The following is a 22,057-nucleotide window of genomic DNA, read 5'->3' on the forward strand; positions in this document are numbered from 1 at the left end:
CCTGGCAGTGGTGCAATATGATTTTGTTCTTTAAGTTTAAGAGTGTGTGTTTTTTCATATTAACTGACGACAAAAGCTGTAGCGCTGAGGGATGAATCTGGGTCTTTCCACATTATCCAGTCTGGATTCAATTCTTTGAATGTTTTCTTCTTAATGTGGGAGAGAGTTCAGTGTCTAGACTACTATTCAGCAAACAACCAAAGGAAAAATTCATCAGTAGGAAGCTCCCCCACCCCGAAAAGCCTGCAACTTTTTTTTTTTACAACTGTTGTTTGATCACACTTTGATATGGAAATTGTTATATACACTAAGAGCTTTCCCACTGTCAGTAACTATAACTTGCATATATTTCTAGAACTAAATGTAGTAATAACTGAGCTTCGTGATGTAAACATTCCGGATGGGAATTCATAATATTGATGGATATAATCCAGTATAATTCATAATACTGATGGATGAATCCCAGCAGTGTTGCAACTAATGCCAAACATGATCTCATATATTTTAGACCATTATTTGAGAAAATAAATAGGAGTAGAGGCAGCCAAATGTTCCATAAATGTTTTGAAAATTCACACCAGGTCTATTTAAGTACTATCTGCAGGGAATCTGTCAAGAAATCAAAGTAAGTTTCCTTGTTTGACTTCTTCCAAGTAGGTATAGGTCAAGCATGGCCTGTTTATAGCATTTTGCAAGCAGACTGTGAATATGTCCCAATAGATCCACACCTTGAGTACCCACTGAGTTCTTCCCTTGCCTCACAAGTGCTCATTTGGAACAGGAGAAGGGAGAGGCTCTGAAGCCAGTGCTCCAGCTCCACACAGGAGGGTCCTTTCCTGTCTTGTCAGTGGAAACTGACATGGAAACTGGTGGCACTTTTAGTTCCAGTCCCTTCCTCAGTGGGAAATACTGCTTTGCTGTGGAACTGCGGTGCTTGCTGCTGCGTCTGCTCCTTCCCCCTTTCTCCAGCCCCAGATAAGTGGGCCTTGGGGAGGCAAGAGGAGGGAGAGGTTGGTGCTGAAGGCAGTGGCTGATGCTTTGATGGCAGTGGTGGGTGGAGGCAGAGGCAGAAGTAGGCACAGCAACAAGTGCAAATGTTGCCTTTCTCCTCCATGCAGACAACCAAAAAACATCAGAGCTCAATGACACATTCCAGCCAGGCAAAAACAAGAGGGGGGAAAGTCAGTAGGGTCATGGAGTGGGGAGCAGCCTATTTGGTTTCCTACTCCTGGTATACATGCTGAAGTATAATGTCTGGGGATAGTGGAAAAAATGTGGGAAGTTGTTGCTTATCTGTACCATCAATGAACTATGGCTTAAGGATAACATTCTTTGAAGTCTTAAGAAATTGGAAGGCACAGAGATGTATTAATTCTCCATAGAGTATGAAGAATTTCTCTCTCTCCGCTGTAAATTATATTTCTAATGTTCTTTAAATTAGAATGTGAAGTTTGGATGAAACACTGGATTTGGAATTATCTTAAGATGCACAAAATACTGGAAGATGTTGGGTTAGCCTCTGAATGATGGGTAATTTGTGGAACAGCCAGGCAGCTGTGTTATGTTCTGTTTATGACCTTTTGGAGTGGAGTTTTGTGGAAACTGTAGAGGGGGAAAATGTGTTGGAATACAAATGTTTTCTTAATTTCTTTTTTTCTTAGTGGTCTACCGGCAAATTAATTAATTGGACAGCAGAGGGGTTGCAACATAGAAGGGTTCAAAGATGTGAATAAAATTAGCTTTAGCAAAAATGTAAAATTCTATTGTTATATAATACAGTACTTGGAAAGTCTCTTACATCACTATCTGATGCATGTTTACTCAGAAGAACTCCCACTGTGTTCAGTGAGCTTACTGCCAGGTTAATGTGCATTGTTGATGTCTAGGGCTGTAATCATATACAAACTCACCTCATTAAACTCACTTCTAAATAGGCATGTATGGGATTGTTCTGTTACTTCAATATAGCATACTTTAGAGGGGGCGAACCTCTTGCTGATTTTATTCCACCTGCTTCACTGCAAACCATGAGGTAACAGCCCAGCATACTTTTTTATTTTGATCAGGAACAACAAAGTAGAAACCACAGTGGGACACCTCCACTCACCTGACCCCTTGTTGGTCATATAGCTGCTATTTAACCGGAGGTAGAGATGGAAGTATGCCAGACTGACTCCACAGGTACACTGCACCAGCCTTGCCACTGCCTCATGTCTCTACTCTTTGGTAAGCAGCAGCAACCAACTAGAGGTCAGCTGTGCAACAGTGCCCCACCATACCATCTACTGCTGGGAGCAGATAAGGAGCATTCCATTCAAAAATGTTGTTCTTGCTTCCTCTATATTTTCAATGGAGTAAGCTCCATTGAATACAATAGGACTTGCTTTTTGGAACTGGGTGTTTCTTATGAGCACTGATGCTTGAGGCAAAAGCAGTTGTACTCAATCTGCTCAGCTCCCCTTGCATTCTACATCTTCTGCCAAATGCAATGCTTCACACTTCATTTTTATGGATTTTATTAGGTAGGCGAGGGAATATAATTAACTATATTTTATTCCTCTACAGACTCACAGACACAAGGATCCACTTAACACTTGCAGTTAAAAGTGGGGGCTGAGCAGAGTTTAAATCCCATCTTAGGCAGTTTAATTAGAAGCATAAGAATTAGCTGTTAGGCTGATCTCCCCTTTATTACCCCATTTATCAAAGAAACATGCCGCAGACTAAAATGTAAGTTTAAAACATATAGTTTACTCACAGTTAAGTATTTGTATTTAGCAGTAACTGAAGGTAAAATATTTGTGTTTGCAGCAAAAACAGCTTCAGGTATGTGCCTGATCATGGGCGTACCCAGGATCAAAACTAGGGGGGGGCACGCCATCCCCAGCTACCCGATTGGCTGGCTGGCGATGACGTGGCCGGGATCCCCCCAGGAGGTGTGGTCAACGTCCAGGCCCCCCAGAGGGGAGGGGGCCATTTCCAGCCGTTGCCGAGGCAGCACACAGAGCCACCCAAAGCTTGCGCTTCTGCCTTGCCCTCTTCTTTACCGGCAGCGGTGACTAAAACGAGGCAGCAGCAAAGCTGCCTCCGTCGAGGGAGACCTGGACCTGGGCTAACTTCAGCCCACACTCCTTCAAGTCACAGCGAGCACAGCACAGAAAGTTCTGCCCCACAATGCTCCGCGGCACCTCATTTGCATACATGCAAGTTAGCCCAGGTCCAGGTTTCCCTCGATGGAGGCAGCTTCGCTGCCGCTGCTGCTGTTTCGCTTCAGCCGAGCAGGCCGAGGCGGAGCACAGCTGGCAGTGCCCCTACCTGTCTTGCTGTGCTCTCCAGCTGCCTGCCATGCCTCGCCCTGCCTGGCAGGGCGTGGGACCATGGTGGCTGGTATAGTTAAGATGGCCCTGCCCGCTGTGGCAAGATCGTGTACCTGACTGAGAATGTGAACTGCCTTGACAACAGCGCGCGCCGCGAGCTGTTTTATACCATTTCCCCCTTTTTTTGCTTCTAGGGGGGGGGGACAGCTGCCCCCCCGCCCCGCACTGGGTACGCCCCTGTGCCTGATGCTGAAGCAAATCCTCCTTCATGGCTGGCTGGAGAGAGAGGGGGGGAAGGAACAGGAAATACTTCTCTGCTGCTTCTTTCCTCCCAGAAGAGGAGGGGAAATATCACATAGAGCCTTTTCTACCAATTATGTGTCTATGGTCTGAGTCAGCCTGTTAGCAATAGAGCTCTACGGTCTTAACCGCTTCACATGCTAACTACCGGTAGCAAAAAAATTCATTGTTGCATTTGACTGCATAGCTCCCACACTTTTAATATTCTGCTTTGTTGTTTCTTCATGGTGGCATTTGGAAATAGTCTGCTTATCCCAGCCCTCTTAAAATCACGTGTACCTTCATATTCTGACATGCTTCTACAAAAACATCTCTCCTTAGGAGAGATGACACCAGCAGACTAAGGATTCATTTTTGAACCTGCCCATTTAATACACTGTCTCTAGTCTGAATATGTGACCCTCTAAACAAGATGAACTGGTTGCTGTTCCCAAGTAATTGAGCCCTTTGGTCAAGTAACTGAGCCTATTAAGTTTGCACAAATAGGGACCTATGAATAATTCAGAGGATAGGGTGAAAGCAAAGAACTCTATTCTTCTGCCCCCTTCCTTTCCTTTGAAAGAAATTACCCATCCCTCCCCCCCAGTTCTTTCAAAAGAGAACAAAAATTCTCTCCCCCACTCCGTTTCACCATGCAAAAGAATCCTTTGAAGGTGAAAATTGAGACCTGAGGATATTCTCTGTTGGGTATACATCTTGAGACCTCAGTTCACGAACCCCTTTTGGTCCAAGGGATCATTTTGCAGTTGCAAGTGTTAGACACAATTCCTTAACTGTAGAGGGGGGAGGAGGCAAAGGGAGCACCTTTTGCAGGTTTAGACTGATATGATACGCTAGCTGCAGCACTATCTAGAGACAGGTGATTTGGCCTCAATTCGTCATGGACTAGTGCGTCTAGACTACTGTCATGTGCTCCATGTGGAGCTAATTTTAAAGGCTAGTTTGGAAATTTCAACTGGTACAGAATGCAGCTCCCTGGTTATTGGTGCAAATAATGAGTTTGGACCATATGACGCCATTACTGAAACAGTTGCACTTATTCCCAGTGAGGTTTGGGGCTCAATTTCAGGTGCTGGTTTTAGCTTTTAAATCCCTATATTGTTTTGGACCAGATTACTTGACAACCCAGCCCGAAACTCCGGACAATCTGGGCAAGGGGGACATAAAGATGTTAAAAAGCATGGTCCAAAAGATTGTGATCAACCCTCTCGAAGGCTGCTGACAAGTCAAAAATTACAATTAATACTATATTACAAACTACAGTGGTACCTCGACTTACGAATGACTCGACTTGTGAATGTTTCGAGTTACGAACAGAGTTCCGTCCGCCATTTTGGATGCAGTTTAGATAGGATTTTTCCGACTTACGAATTTTTTTATTCCCCCCCCCATTGGCTTCAACTTAGGATTTTTTCGATTTACGAAGGTCCGTTCGGAACGGATTAAATTTGTAAGTCGAGGTACCACTGTAAATGAATACAAGAAACTTGAACCTGGTCTGACAACATAGGGATAGCCAGTATATATGCCAACCTAGCAGTTCGAAAGCACGTCAAAATGCAAGTAGATAAATAGGAACCGCTACATCGGGAAGGTAAACGGCGTTTCCATGTGCTGCTCTGGTTTGCCAGAAGCGGCTTTGTCATGCTGGCCACATGACCTGGAAGCTATACGCCGGCTCCCTCGGCCAATAATGCGAGATGAGCGCGCAACCCCAGAGTCGGTCACGACTGGACCTAATGGTCAGGGGTCCCTTTACCCTATATATATATATATATATATATATATATATATATATATATATATATATATATATATATCACTGGTGTTACGTTCTGGTGGTTGTCTGTCCCCGCCAACTATTCAACTCTAGCATTTTGCACTAGCTGGAGCTTCCCGACCAAGCGCAAGGGTAGCTCCACATGGAGCACATTGCGATAATCAACTCTTGAAGTTACAAATGCATGAATCTCCATGGCCAAGAATGACCATAGGAGCTGTAGCTGGTGAGAAGGATTGATCGAGGAGACTCTCAAAAAAGAGCAGCAAAAAGGTAAATGCTTGAATTTGCAAACCTGCCAGAACCCAATTTCTTTTTAGAAAATTGGTCACAGCACAGCTAGGCCCTCAGTTCATATGCTGCTCATGTCTACTTCAAATGTCAGGTGAAATATAGTTATTTAAATTAAGAAAAATTAAGTTGCATATCTAGTAATTTAAATAGTAAGTAAGTAAGTAGTTAACATTGGAGAAATTAATCAAAATATATTTGTCAATTAATATTAGGTACAATGATTTAAAACTTGACGGTTGAGTATGCAGGAGATTAGTAGGCACCACAGTGTCCTCTAGTGACAGCAAGACTTAACAACAACTCAGGTACACACTGTGACAAGGGGGACCCTGGAAAAGCTAGAGGAGCCTGGCTGTACACAGCAGTTCTGAAATAAGGACCAAAACAGAATGGCTACCACAGTGGAGATTTTTGAAAGACAGGACTCTCTCTTGTACTCTCACCAAAAGGAAAAGTTACATGTCTGTGTTCTGTGCAGTCTATGTTGCATTAGTGAGATTTGTTTCAGGGTGGTCTTGCTCAGAGTTTTTTAATCCATGACTTTTTGCAGCTATGGTCATTGGAATAATATATTTTAAAATGTTTGCGAATTTGCAAATATTATGTTTGTTCAGATTTATTGCCACATATACAAATGAGAAGTTACATTATGCAATCAAGATATTTGTTTTTCATTTCTTGATTTTTTGGTCAAAGGGAAAGCCTTTGATCACAAACCAGCTCATTACCATAGGTGTTTTTTCTCCCCTTGTGTTGGGCACACTGCAGGTATATTTAATAAGAGCACTCACTAGGGAAATTATTGTCAGGATTGGGTTTAATACCACGTAGGAGAGAGGAAATATATTATTAAAATCTTGCATTTGAACACATAAACATTGTTGGTCAAAGTGAGGCCTATGCTTTAATTTTTGGCATTTGTGTTGCTAGTTTGTAGCAACAAAAGATAATTTTATATATTGAAAGCAATATGTGATATCTCCTATGTATTCTATTGCAACATCTCCCTTGGAGATTATTAACATCATAAACTTAGTATGCATATTAGTAGCCTCATTCTGTTTCCAGTCTGAACCCATGCCAGGACCTTTACCCATTTATTCAAGGAAATCTAGAAATAATAATAATAATAATAATAATAATAATAATAATAATAATATTTATACCCCACCCATCTGGCTGGGTTTCCCCAGCCACCTTGGGCAGCTTCCAACCGAATATTAAAAACAATACAGCATCAAACATTAAAAACTTCCCTAAACAGGGCCACCTTCAGTTGTCTTTTAAAAGTAAACTAGTTGTTTATTGCCTTGACATCTGCTGGGAGGGCATTCCACAGGGCAGGTGCCACTACCGAGAAGGCCCTCTGTCTGGTTCCTTGTAACTTGGCTTCTCGCAGTGAGGGAACCGCCAGAAGGCCCTCGTGCTGGACCTCAGTGTCTGGGCTGAATGATGGGGGTGGAGACGCTCCTTCAGTTATACTGGGCCGAGGCCGTTCAGGGTTTAAAGGTCAGCGCCAACACTTTGAATTGTGCTCGGAAACGTACTGGGAGCCAATGAAGATCTTTCAGGACCTGTGTTATATGGGAAGGTTTAACACACACCATGGTGTGATGACTGCATAAATTTATCAGAATTAAATATCACCATTTAGTGTCAATAATCAGTATTACTATGTTGTAAAAGAAAAAGCAATGCATTATTTCTCTTGAAGGAAATGTGGTGTGTATGTTCAAAGCATCATTTTATTTTTCAAGTTCCAAAACTAACTTAAACCTTGGGCATGGAGAAGAGATTGCAACATATTCATTTTCAATAAAACCAGGGGAGATGTAAAACATATACTGTAGCAATGTGAGATCTCTCTTGAAGGTTGCTGTTTATGATCAGAACCAGGACTGGCTCACCCCGGAGACTAGGCAAGGTGACTGCCTTGGGTGGCAGGATCCATTGAGCGGCAGATCCCAACATAGATCTTAATTCCACCCCACCCCTGTGCTCCTGTTGAAGATCTGTACTCACCGCTTCTTCTCTTGCCAATAAGGGGGAGGGTGTCATTTTGTGGTTTGCCTCAGGTGCCAAAATGTATTGGCCCGGCCCTGATCAGAACAAATTCTCTGTGTCAAGTTTGAGTCCCAGCTGAAGTCCACATGCATTTTCAGGGATGCTAGGAAAGCAAAATAGATTGTATTTTGTAACGCAAGAGGTGAAGCTAAGCCTCTTGAATATTATACTTGGTAGTCTTCTTCTAACTAACAACATTCAGACACAACATACTTGAAAATAAGACATTTTTAGCACTGTGTGTAAAACTATCCTCTGAGGCCATTCTTGCCCCCATTTTCTCTCACAGTCATTCAGATTGTAGTCCTTATTTACCTGAAAGTAAATCCCGTTAAACTCAGTGGGATTTTCTTTTGGGTAGACATGTACAAAATTGTTATTTTAATAGTTTACTTGCTATATATATTTCTCATAGGCCAAGAAGAGTCTTTCACACAGGGCTGATATTTATACAGTGCATCTCCAATCTAAAGCTGAACCGCTATGGCAGAGCGTTTGAAACCCCCCCCCCCCATCAATGAGTGTAGAAGACCTGGTGAAATCGATGTCCTTTTGTTGCCTAGGGAAATCCTAGTTTTACCCAAAGGCTTTAATGGTTGCTTTAATTTTTGCTTGTGCATTGATTCCTCATACTTTCATTTATCATCTTGATTGTATGCATATAGCTAAAAGCAAAGTGGCATCCTCTCCTCAGCAGCAACACAAAGCACTTATTTCTCCTGACCAAGCTGAATGTTGAAAATCTCACAGATTTAATCTACAGCAGAAAATAATGAATGGGAATGCTTGCTTTTGTATAAGATATCTACACATCCAATGTTTCAAAAAGCTAAACTCTTCATCAGACCATGTTGTCTGGAGTATATGAAAGTGGATTAGGAAAATTACAAAATCAACAGTGTAGTTTGAATACCAGGTGCATAAAGTTATACTTCTTTTGTGTCTTCCCAGAATATTCACAGTTCACCTTTTCGAAAGTTTGATGATTTGGGGAATGTTTCCAAGCCACTTTTATTTGTATTAGTGGGAACATGAGAGCATTTATGCATCAACAAATAGTCAAGCAGTTATAGATAGAAATTTGGCAGGCAATGATGAGTACTTGAGCTTTCATTTCCTACTTTTATTTTGTTTAATTTCCATATTTGTGAAGTCAAGCATTGTTTGAATCTTTTATGGTACATTTTATTGTTTAGTTGTAGGATTGGAATGCATATAATATTACCATTATTATTATTAAAAAATATTTGAGGAATTGCATATGAAGTATAGTAGAAAACCTTTATGTGTTTTAAAGTGTCCAACAGCTGCATTTGTCCCAATGATAGGTTAATTCTGTTGTAGGAAGAATGTGGATTCTGTTCAAAACTGAGCTGGACAAAGAAACCTTTTGAATTATCTGTGAGAATTGGATGGTTATTTGCCTGACAACTTAATCTCATCCATATTACTATTTCATTTCTATTTACTGCTCAGATGCCTCCAGAGACTGGCTTCTTCTTCTTCTTCTTCTTCTTCTTCTTCTTCTTCTTCTTCTTCTTCTTCTTCTTCTTCTTCTTCTTCTTCTTCTTCTTCTTCTTCTCCCTCTTCCTCTTCCTCTTCCTCTTCCTCTTCCTCTTCTTTTTTCCAATCTTTGTGGGGTTTTTTGTGGGTGATCGACACATTGATGTACTAACATGAAAGTCAAGCATAACCTGGACATGAACTGTACTGATTGCTGCTAATTCAAATGTATTAGCAGACTCCGCATAGGAAAAGGGCAACAAGACTAGCAGTAGTTGCTCACAATTCCATCACTAACAGAAACCACAGTTATACCTGAAAGCAACCATAAGTTGCCTATTATTTCAGTGCTCTTGGACAGATAAGTAGTCTTACCATTTAGACACTACAGAGTTAAGCATTCTATAAATTGTTTAAATAAATAAAAGATAGACAATTATTTTCTTCTATTGCAGGTTTGTTTGTTTGTTTTTTAAAGAGATTTACAGTGCAATCTGAATTTCAGCCTCTACCCAGCAGGGTTTAATGAAGCCACAAGCCTCTGGAGCCATGCTATTCACTTTAGATGGGATCAAAGGTCAGGTTGTAGGCAAATCTTGCACCAGCCTGGAACACTGTCATGTGGTGGCAGTGAGGCCGACACAGCCCCTACTCCCCAGAATGCCCCATTGTGGGATTTTATGCAGGCTCCACATAAGCAGTGTGAGACTGGCATTGCTCTCTGGTCAGGGTTGGAGAGATCATTAAGTTGTCCTCCAAGACATCAGCAACTGGTTGATGGGGAAAGTAGTTTAGGAACCATAGATAGATAGATAGATAGATAGATAGATAGATAGATAGATAGATGATAGATAGATGATAGATGATAGATGATGTTAGATATATAGATAGATAGATAGATAGATAGATAGATAGATAGATAGATAGATAGATATGTTCTTCCTGTAATTATGAACCACTTCATTCTTGTAAAAACTTTTCTGCCCTGAAAATTATGAAGATTGAAATATATTGCAGTCTTTTAACACTGTATATTGGCTTGAATACTTTGCAAAAGGTTTTTGTTCTTTGCTTTGAGACACTCTCTCCCACTCCCTCTCCTCCTTGGGATTTTCTTTTTTGTTGTTGTTGTTGTAAAATGACTGTTCACTGTCTTTCCCTAGTCGACTACTGACATGGAGAGATATACAGCATATCATTGTAAGGACTTCACGGGCAGGGCATCTGATTGCTAATGACTGGAAAACCAATGGGGCTGGTTACAAGGGTGAGTATTCCCTTCCTATTCATCATTGCAAACCCTTTTTCCACCTTTCAAAAGAGAAAAATCCCATATGCTTTGCCTGCCAGTTAGAGCCATTCTATTTTGATTAATAAAATAAACAAGACCATGAGGTCAAACATTTTGGAAGTCTGCCTCCTTGTGGCTTTACCAGCCACTTGTATCATGTAGCTATGCTGTATGCAAGTTAAAGGAAACCTGATTGGAACAGTTAATATAGGTTGGTTTTGGAGGCAAAAATGCTCTTCAGCTAACTCTTAGGCTTGGAAGCCTAAATGTGATTTTAAAGTCTGATGTTTAGCATGGTATTTACAACATTATGAATTTTTGAAAGTAGTGATCAAAACAACGCTTACCTAGAAGTAAGTTCCTTGAAATCAGTTAGACATATTTCTATATTTCTACTAGCAGGCTCTGCCACGCGTTGCTGTGGCTCAGTCTGTTAAATGGAGCCTCAGAGTCCCCCTTCAGACCCCCCCTCACCTTCAGAGTCCCCCTGTTTTACACGTGGTAAGTTTAAACAGGCATATCCCTGTGACTCCCCCCATCCTGTTCCGACCCATTACCTATCCCACCCCCTGTTTCCCCCACCCCCAGCGAATCCCTGTGATTATCTATCCGGCTACCTCCCCCCAGTCCCCCCCAAGCAAGCCCCCCACCTCCACTCAGCCTAGTCTTGAAAGCAGCCTAGTCTGCATAGGCGAGATTTACAGTGGAGAGTGTAGCCGTCGCTAGAGGGCGCTGTTGTGGAATCTCTGCCTTCTATTTCCCAGCTTCCCCGGCTGTGTGATTTGAAGGTTCCAAATGACCACGTTTTGGGGTTTTTTATGTTGCGGAGGTGTCACATCTGTCTTCCCAATGGGCCTGGTGTCACTCAGACATTCATATTTGACATCATGTCAAAATTTGAACGTAATCAGTCAAGCGGTTTCGGTGTAAGAGTGACGGAAACACACATGCCCCTTTTACATTTACAGTGGTGCCTCGCTTAACGAATGCCCTGCTTAACGAAATTTCCGCTTAACGAAAGGTTTTTTCTAGTGGAAGTTGCCTCACTAGACAAATTCATTTTATGAAAAATTCGTCTAGCGAATCGCAGTTTCCCATAGGAATGCATTGAAATTCAATTAATGCGTCCCTATGGTCAAAAAAAAATCCCCCCAAAAAAATCAATGCATTCCTATGGGATTCGCTAGATGAATTTTTCGTTATAAGAAAAGACCTGTGGAACGAATTAAATTCGTCTAGCGAGGCACCACTGTATATAGATATAGATATTATAAATTTAGGATCATGGTATAAGGCAGGGATAGGGAACCTGTGGATGCCCAGATGTTGGACTCCAGCTGCCCTCAGCCCTAGCCACCACACGCAATTGACAGGAATGATGGGAGTTGGAGTCCAGCAACTTCAGGAGAGCCATAAATTCCCCATCTCTAGTACAAAGGAAGCTAACCAACACATAGTTCCAAGTTGAAGTGCACCAACAAACTTCAAGATGTATGCCACCATTGTTCCAAAATAATAAATGACATCATTTACCACATTTGCAGAAAGTTTTGCTTTTTAAAAAATGGTAGTCCTGGGGAAAATATTTGCCGATACAATATATCTAAGCTTATATGATATTTCCTTTATGCAACTTTTATGAATATTTAATTTCTGAATAACAAAAAGGCATATGCAGTACAGTGGTACCTCGGATTACAGGTGCTTCAGGTTACAGACGCTTCAGGTTACAGACTCCGCTAACCCAGAAATAGTACCTTGGGTTAAGAACTTTGCTTCAGGATGAGAACAGAAATCGTGCTCCAGCAGCGCGGCAGCAGCGGGAGGCCCCATTAGCTAAAGTGGTGCTTCAGGTTAAGAACAGTTTCAGGTTAAGAACGGACCTCCAGAATGAATTAAGTTCTAAACCCAAGGGACCACTGTGATTTAGGAAGGAAATATGACCCTTTCACTTTTGGTTCCTGAAAGCAAAAAACTAAAATGGGCTGCATGCAAGTGGTGGGTCAGAGCAAGTCAGAGCCAAAAAAGGGGGTGGAGCAACAGATGGGACTCTTATCTTTGCCTGGTGGACTACAGTCCAGCCATGCAAACGACCTCTATCCAGGCAAGCAGCAGGCATTTCTGGGCACATTCCAGCCCGGTAAAAACAGGCCAGGAAGGTGCAAAGCATGGCCAAGTGGTGGAATGGCTTAGGGAAGAGACATGGTCGGTGGAATGTCCTGGGGGCTGGATAGAGAGGCCACGAGGGCCACATTAAGTCCCCAGGACTGAGGTTCCCCACCCCAGATGTATGTCATCAGGCAAGACTTGCAGACTACTTTTCTCTGGGCATATTTTTTCATCTGTGCCCTATCTTGGCTCAGTATCATAAGCACAAAGATATATAAAATGGCAGGGCCAGAGGAAAGTACACTGTGCCATATTATGTCGGATGTTGAGGCACTATTTTCATGTGGGAGTCATTCACATGCTGGCAGATTCAAATTGCACAAAGTTAATTTAGAGTTCTTGAACAACAACCCCCCCCCCCCAAAGACCTAATAGACCTTTTGCAATAAGGGAATTGGTTGGAAAATGCACTGTAAAGAGTGGGATAACAATTGCTTAACACAGCATGATATAACCCTGCAAACAAATCAGAATGAATTTTCAAAAGACAGCCGAAGTTGTTTAACCAAGCAAACTTTGTGCAAACAAATCAGGATGAGTAAATAGGTTGTCAGGAATCAACCAAATTATTTGCATGAATATAGCATCACATTTCGTTTTCTGTATGTGCTCTTACATGCTAATATCTAGAATGCTATATTTGTCATGTTTTCTGCCACAGTGGCAGTAATTTATGAAATCTATTGTATTTTACAGTATTTGTCAATATGTAAATATGTGAAACATTGCAATATTCATATGCAGTTGCAGTAATTCTGTATCTTTTATTTTAAGCTGCTATTGGGAGCCATCTGGTATATGTCAACCATATTTTAGGGTGGGGTTCTCTCTCTCTCTCTCTCTCTCTCTCTCTCTCTCTCTCTCACACACACACACACACACACACACACACACACACACCACCGCCTGATTAATGCCATAGATGAAGGGATACCAGGAATAGAATGCGACCTAACAAAATTGTTCTATAACCTCATGTTGGATTTGGAAAAGGGGGGGAAATGGCCCCCTTCACTGTGGAATTGAGGAATCAACTTTAACCCAAATAAAAAGAATAGTTTTAAGTAAATTAGTTTGGCAATGAATGCTGAACAATGGTTCCAATAAAACTGTAGCTCTCTCTAAACCTCTTGTTAGTTTTGGATCAAGGAAAAGCAAATGATTTAGATTAAATAACAATATCCAACTTTGAATTTGATGTGAGAGGGGGGAGAATTGCACACTGCTGTTGGCAAGAATGGATCAGTACTCTACTATTGCACATGGCGATATTTAGTGTAATATTTCACTATTGTCCTCAACTACAGCCAAAAATAACAATTAAATGCCTGTTTTTCATAGAATGAATTACTCTGATCAGACTGAGTTTCTTGTAGAAATGTACCATCATTCTCTTAATGGCTGAAACACATTTCTTCCATGACATGTTCTTACCCAGGCTTATTTGAGAAATTAAGGAAGCAAGCTTCTAAAACTGATGTAAGCTGCAATCCTAGCCCCACCTGCCTTGGAGTAAGTCCCATTGAATTCAGTGGGACTTACTTCTGAGTAGACATGATTACTCTTGGTTACACTTTCCTAGGGATTCTGTAGAACACTGTGGGACACTTCTGGGAAAACACGTTTAGGATTACACTGTAACACAGGGTGCGGGAGAACTGCCTTTTTACGTGAAAAATGAGTAAGAAGCGAGTAGGGGAAAGGAAAGAATGCCTCTTTCTTTTGAAATGGGAAATCAGAGGAGTAAAACAGCAAAAACCTGAAGGAGTCTCAAACTCAACAAAGAGTCAATGAGAGCTGGCACCTGAAAGTGGGTCAGCATGCCTTTTCAGTGGGCTGATTAACTTGCTTGCATGGCAACGCTGTGCCTCAGAGCCGTTGCTCCTTCCAATTTTAAGCCAGAAAACAGATGGAAAGAGCTAGAAATGCAGCCATTGCTCCCCACAGTAATGGGAGATAAATGAAGTGGGGGTGAATCTTTATATTTGCTCCAACTCTGCATGTTAGAGAATGGGCTGCTGGTATTCACTATGACCATTTAGCAAACAGTGTTTTTAAATTCCCATCAGCCAAATGAATTCTAAGTATTCGTTTTTTTCAGCTCAGAAAACTACATTTTCCCTTTCTAACTGCTTGAGATCTGGCTTATTTATAGTGTGCTTTAATAGAAACAGAAAGCTTAATACACTGTAATGCAGGCATCCCCAAACTTCGGCCCTCCAGATGTTTTGGACTACAATTCCCATCATCCCCGACCACTGGTCCTGTTAGATAGGGATCATGGGAGTTGTAGGCCAAAACATCTGGAGGGCCACAGTTCGGGGATGCCTGCTGTAGTGTGTCCTGCAAGGCTCCTTTTCGACCTGCTACTTCACCTCATACAACTTTTAGAATAATGAATAGAAGTTCACTCTCTTGCAAAAACAAGGGTTTTATACAAGAGGTTGTATTTCTTGTATCAACTAAGAAAATTTGATTTGCCCCAGGAAGTGTTGATCCAATTTTACAGAGGTATCATTGAAACTGTTCTCTGTAATTCTATTACTGCCTGGTATGGCACAGCCTCCAAGAAGGACAAGAAAAGGCTCCAGGTACATTTACATTGCAATGTAGCCGAAGCAAAATTCCAAGTATGTTGGTTCTTGGCCAATAAATTATTATTCTATTCTATTATTCTATTCTTTTCTGTCCTTTCTTCGTAGGCCTCAAAACTATTGATCTCTATCTGCTATAGCTTACAACCCTAGGCGCTGGGTCCCAGGGGCCCTGCATGCTGTGGTTCACACAACATTTCAAATGTGGGGGCTGGGCACCCACAAAGCACAGCACAGCCGGGCATGCACGCCATGGGGCATACGCGTGCAACGTCACCATACTCTGCCACATGCACGAGGGACGTCAGCACACACACCCCGTTGACATCACACGGCCCTGGGCACCCACAGTCTTTTCTACATCAGGCAAAGACCTGTTTGTTTAGAGGTCATAGACTTTTCAACATAAATTCATCTAGTGTTAACTGCTGATTGGTTGACTGAGTTTTTATTATCTATCCAGTATGACAGTTTTGTGTTTCGCTGTTTTATGTGTAATTTTAATATTGTAATATTGTGTGCTGCTCTGGCAACCCTTTTGCTGAAGAAAAGTCATACAAATAAATGAATGAGCAGTAATGTTAATGACAGTATTACAGCTGTCATCCCATGGGTATTCAGTGAATCCCTTGTGTAGGAATAACCCAAGCAAGACTGGAGTCCCTTTTCGGATTAAAGACGATCTAGATTTGCCAAAACCACTGGAGTTACACCTCCCAGCACATCTTCAAAGTTCCCTAAAGATCCTGTAACCCACCAGAACTCTACTGAGAAGCAATGCTAGCTCATACACTAATTAATGGTTTGTTGGGGTGAGGACATAGTTTAGGGGGGGGGGCAAGAAGCTGATCTGCTCTTTCCCCAAGTCAAACATCTCCATATCCCTGTGGCAGGTCTGTGGTCTGCAAAGCCCCAGTATTTCAGGCAGGGAGATATGGGTATCCAGTCTCCTTGTGCCATACTTGATGTCTAGTGGCATAGAGAACAGATGTGGGACTTTATTTTTTCCTTTTCTACTTCATGCTAGCAATTTGGCAGTACTTCATTGCACAATTGTATAATGGAGGTGAGGTGAAGCTGTGAATTCCCCTTGGGGTGGCATGGGTCCCGATGGGGCTGCCATGATGAGCTCCTTCACTTCAAAATGTAGCACTACATCACTGTCACAGGGGACCATTCTGTGTAGTCTAGAGAAAAACTAGGCGTCAGAACTGCACAGTTCCAATATTCTTTAAAGTAAGTGGATATTTCCCTTGTTTATAATACCTAAACAGTCTAAAAAAGATTACTTCTTTTGGACAGTCAAGCTAGTTGAGAACTGCATCAGCAGGTATCTGTCTTCCACATGCTTCTACCCTGCTTTTGTGAGTCACAGGTCACCTTGGTACTTGGCTCACAATGAGATCCCTTGCTACAATACTCACATTGATGTAAAAGTACACCTGTACATAATAAAGACATATATTTAGGGAAGCAGAGAGGCTGCAGTGGCCTTTGGTAGCACAGATATGGCAGTATTTCATCAACCTTTTCAGGTAGGTAGTGCTTTGCAGTTCATGATAAATAAAAGTATATATCCCACCCATTATCTTTCCCGAGAAGTTGTTAATGCAATTGCAATTCTAACATGTTACCTGAAAGGAATCTTATAGCACTGCCAGAGGCTCCTGAATTTGATAATGTCAGGTTCAGCAACAGTAGCAATTCTAATTTAAACACATAAAAATGGGTAACGTTTTGATGGTGTGGTCACATGAGTAAGCACATCTTTTTTTATCGAGATGTGGGGGATTGGCTGTTTTATCAACTCTGTAATGTTTTCCCAAATTGCTGTTATTTAGTCTGTGAAAATGATGGGCCTGTCTCAGTACCTAGAGCTGCTAGCCAAATCCATTTGATTGGGGCCTTTGAAGTGTGAGCATCGCAGACAGCCAAATATCAGCTGTCTGGAATGGCTGCACATGGAAGTCCATAATAGCACCACTTAGGCTGTTTTGATTTGGCTGGCAGGGGTCTAAATCACTTGTTTGTATGCATTTTTCTTTAAAATGGCAGTGCACATGTTAATGCTACTCTTTGCTCATCACAAAAATAAAGTTCTGAAATATTAAGTGTACTGTCTGTCAGCCATAAGAGGTTAATGTGGGTACTACAATACTGGGCAGTAATCTTTTTATCAGGAGTAAAAAGATAGACTTTTTAAATAAAATACATTTAAAAATCAAGTTGCTAATAGGAAGGTAGCTTTTTCTACCCATAGCTTGAAGAGTGTGATGAAATCAGGGTGCTAGTTGAACTATGTACGCAATTCTAACATGGTTTAATAGATAATTTCCATGAACAAATGCTCAAATGCTTAAAATTAACAGTAAGGATTACTGAATTGCCTTGAAAGTTATGAGTCCTAGAGCACATGATAACTGTGCTTGATACATTATACAGCTAACTTAAGCAAAACTCAGCTTCAATAAAGCGAAAAAGAGCTTACAGTATAAATCTATACTATAGTCTATGCTGTATCATATTTAGAATTCCACAGCAGCCAGCACCATGGTGTTTGTGGATTCTGATTATGGCTTTTACTCCTTATAACATTCCAACCTTTCATTCTAAAAGCTTGGGAAAAGCACGGGCTAAGGTGGGGAAGTGTTTCCCAAAGAGACTCAAAGATAATCTGGTTCACACACATTTGCTCCACCAGGCATTTTTCTATTGCTTTCTGATATTATAGAATCTCAGGTGTAGGTCTGGTTGATGCATCCAAGCAAGAAACATTGCCATTCTATAATTATCATTCTGCAAGCCCCACTTTTGTTTAAACACCATCTCGGCATGCAGCCACATACAGAAATGTTAATGTGAACCAGGTGGTTATCCAAAGATTGCAGGCAGTCACTTCTGTGATCTTAGTTGCAATTTTTCCAGCTGCTACAAACTCTGTAATTACATTACAATCACATGGGGGAAATAGATTGCACATGTATCTGTGAAGCAGACCCATATCTGACACCGCCAGTTAACAATTGAACAATAAATTTAGATATGATTGGCAACTATATGCAGTGTGGTTCTTGGCAATTAGGTGAGGGAGGAGAATTAAGAGGAATGTAGCAGTAATGTGTGTTGTGTTCTATGAAACAGCATAGAATTACTTTGCAATTGTAAACAATTCTGTTTATATTTTGCAGTTAGCCACCTATATGGATTTGGATTGATGGATGCTGAAGCCATGGTGATAGAAGCAGAAAAGTGGACAACAGTCCCTCCACAGCATGTGTGTGTTGAAAATACAGATCGGCAAATCAAGTAATGCTTGTTGAAGACATTTGTTGAGACATAATGCATGCATATATATTTACTGTGGTTGTACATTGCAGCAGCTTGCATTTGTTTGGTTTTTTGTAAGCTTATCCTAAGGCAATGGTTCTCAAACATTTTTTTTTCCTCCTGGCCATTTGAAGATTTCTGAGATTCTTGGCAGATCACTTAATTGCGTGTTTGTGTTTTACAAATCAAAGCACATATATAACTCATATTTTTTATTATTATTTCAGTGCCAACATTGTCATTGAAAATAGCACCATATTATAAAAATTATGGTCCCTAGGCCAGGGCCTTGTTAGCCCGTGAGACTCACAACAAGCCAATTTGAACAAGTGCCAGGTCAGCAATTAGCTCCTCCTCTGGGTGGTAGAGATGCAGAGAAAATACCTTCTCAGCTGCGGTTCCCCAATTGTGGAACCAGGGAGACGCACCTAGCACCATCCTTTTTCTTTACATTTTAGGCACCATGCCGTGCCATCCCTTTTCTTCCATGTGTTTGATTGTTGACCCTAACCTCTTTTTTGTAGTTTTGGATCTATTGCTTAGCTTTGGTATACTAGATAACAAATCATATCATTAATATAATATGATTTGTGTTTAATAATAATAATAATATATAAGTTTGAGAGGAATCCATCTAGTGTCAGCACTCAGTACACTTCTACCTCACAAACATTTCTGGGTTTGGGACAAGATCTAAGCTCTCACTCCCAGACCATGTAGGCTCTGAATATATGATCAGGGATGTCTATGCATCTGCAGTCTGTAGCATACATATGCTTTGCTCAGACCTGCAGTTGAATTCATGGAAGTCAGGACTACAGGAAAATAGGTGCAACATAAATCCCAGTTGTTGTTTTTTGAAAAAAGAATTATATTAAGGATATTTGTGCTGTTATTCTGTGAATGTCACAGTTTATGAAGTTTCCATTCAGACTGTTTTTTTAATTAAATCCTTTGTTACTTTGATGAATACCGTAAGGGTGCTGTGCCCATACATAGAGGGCTCCCTGTGGGGCTCAATAGACTATTTCTTCACAGCATTAAGCTCCCCATACGTTCCATGCAAACACCGAGACAATGCCCCAGGATATTATGAGCAATGGCAATTCTGTACATAATTCTGCTGCAGTCCTCTCTTTCTGCAATTCAAAAGTTATTTGTGGTCTGGATCTCAGGTTTCCTATCTCAACTTTTCTGTCTCAGGTGGTATTTATCAGGCCTAAATCTAATAATTCCAATCAAATTATAATGACAGCCTCATAGAGGCTTGTAAAAGCCTGAGCCAAAAGTAAACTAGAACATACTTGGCAGAGAAACCAGTTTAATAATGAGGGTTAGTTGCTGTTTCTACCCTTCACCTCTCCAAGCCTGCCTTGTTTTTTGGAGGCCCTGATTATAACTTTTGTTTTTGACAAGCTCACTTCCAAGGATAGTTACTGATTTACATGATATGGAATTTACATCAAAGTGCATGTATCTTTAGTTGTTTCACAATATCAAGCTGTTGTGTGAAAGTTATCATTTGATTAACACGGTTTTATGAACCAGACTTCAGGGACACATATGATGGCTTGTGACTTAAATGTATCATCTCTCATTTGTTCCTTCAGAAGAGGCTAACTCATACAGCTCAAATAATTTTTAACAGAAAAATATGAAAGATGATATAAATTGTTTTCTAGAATCTGGAACTTCTGTAAACTAATTGGCTTTCTTGTTAAACTGTGGTGATGCTTATCTTTTAGCCTGTAGTACTATTTAAGTGAGGATATAATTGATTTCATCAAATGAATAGAATTAGAACTCGGGAATGTTTTTTAAAAAAGACCTGCTTAAGCCTATTTCAGTATCACTAAAATTCAATACACAGTTCAAGGATAAAAGTGATTTATGACTATGTTGATGTCTTTGAAACAGAACAATACGACCAGATAATATTCGTAATGGACCAGATAATGGTGTCCGTTCAATATACAAAGCGACAGGCTGCGCAGATAATGCGAATCACCATGTCATCTACCTGGAACATGTCGTTGTGCGCATCACTGTCACACATCCCCGGAGAGGTGACCTGGCAATTTATTTGACTTCGCCTTCTGGAACAAAATCTCAACTATTGGCTAACAGGTATAATAATCATATTCAACTTTCAGTCCAATAAGGGTTGACTGTCCAGGGTGTACTGTACACAGTTTAAATAAAGGCAATGCTTAGATACTCATGTCTTGGAGAGAATAAAAAAATGAAGTGGAATTGAAGATCTGCTGCCACTATTAATATCAACAGTGGCTAGACTAATGTTGTAATCTTTAGCGTTGGACACAATAGGTTTTGACAAATCCTTGAGGGATGAGATCATTGCAGAATACAGAGGAAGTGAAACAAGATCAATATTGCAAGACGATGGTTGATGGAGGAATAGCTGCTAATGACAAGTGCTGTTAAAGTTGTCCTTCCAGAATAAGGTTAATGCCAGAGTAGATGTTCCAGCCTGTCATGTCTGACCTGAGTGTTTCAGACATGATACTATCATAAACCTTAGTTCCATTGTTGATATTGTCTGTCTGTCTTGAGTTCTGGTGCTGATCAAGAGCTTCTAACTGAATATTTGATGAACTCTGATTTTTATGAGGTTGTTTTCTGGGGTAAGTGGACAAGTGGTCCGAGAATCCTTTAGCATAATCAGTGGGTTGGGTTTAATACCTTAGCAGTTACGGTTAGCCACAGTTGAGTGTGGAAAGACATGTAATGAAAGAGTCAATGAAATGATGAAAAAGGCTTGTCTATTAATTTTAATGGTCTGGTTAGGGCTATTGTCGCTTTGGAAGTAATACTGCATAATGTGAGGACTTTTTCAGCTAAGTCTCCAGAGTTGTTAGCTAGTGCTCTCGCATGACCAGGTCATGGTGAACTTTGGTCCTTCAAATTTCAGTGGCACACTATGCAAGCCCAAAATTCTGCACCCCCGCCTCTCGCCTTCCATTCTGTTCAATTCACTACATCATAGTTGCAACACCCTTTGGCTCCCCCTAGACTCTGCACCCAGTGAAGCACAACCCATTGCACTGGCCTAAATCCACCTCTGAGCAGGTGACACTTCCACATGTGCAAGTTGCCTGTCTCCCAAGTTCTGACAATGCCTTCCTCTCTCTGTTGCATGTCCCATATTGATCTGGAGAGTCTCTCAACTGGAGAGCCAGTGTGGTGTGAGAGCCAGTGTGGTGTAGTGGTTAAGAGCGGTAGTCTTGTAATCTGGTGAACCGGGTTTGTGTTCCCGCTCCTCCAAATGCAGCTGCTGGGTGACCTTGGGCTAGTCGCACCTCTCTGAAGTCTCTCAGCCTCACTCACCTCACAGAGTGTTTGTTGTGGGGGGGGGGAGGGAAAGGAGAATGTTAGCCACTTTGAGACTCCTTAGGGT

At 41.2% G+C, this 22,057-nt stretch overlaps 1 protein-coding gene across 5 annotated transcripts in view; it reads left to right on the plus strand.

Moving 5' to 3' along the window:
• PCSK5 (proprotein convertase subtilisin/kexin type 5) overlaps window positions 1-22,057 on the plus strand; it is a 225,280-nt gene that overhangs the window by 116,061 nt on the left and 87,162 nt on the right. For all 5 annotated transcript variants that reach the window (XM_060280059.1, XM_035099988.2, XM_060280061.1 and 2 more), the window contains 3 exons: window positions 10,422-10,525; window positions 18,501-18,618; window positions 20,557-20,766. In XM_060280059.1, coding sequence (XP_060136042.1) covers window positions 10,422-10,525; window positions 18,501-18,618; window positions 20,557-20,766 — 432 coding nt within the window. The remainder of the gene's footprint in view (window positions 1-10,421; window positions 10,526-18,500; window positions 18,619-20,556; window positions 20,767-22,057) is intronic.

Source organism: Zootoca vivipara, chromosome 11, assembly GCF_963506605.1.
Source record: "Zootoca vivipara chromosome 11, rZooViv1.1, whole genome shotgun sequence".
NCBI lineage: Eukaryota > Metazoa > Chordata > Lepidosauria > Squamata > Lacertidae > Zootoca > Zootoca vivipara.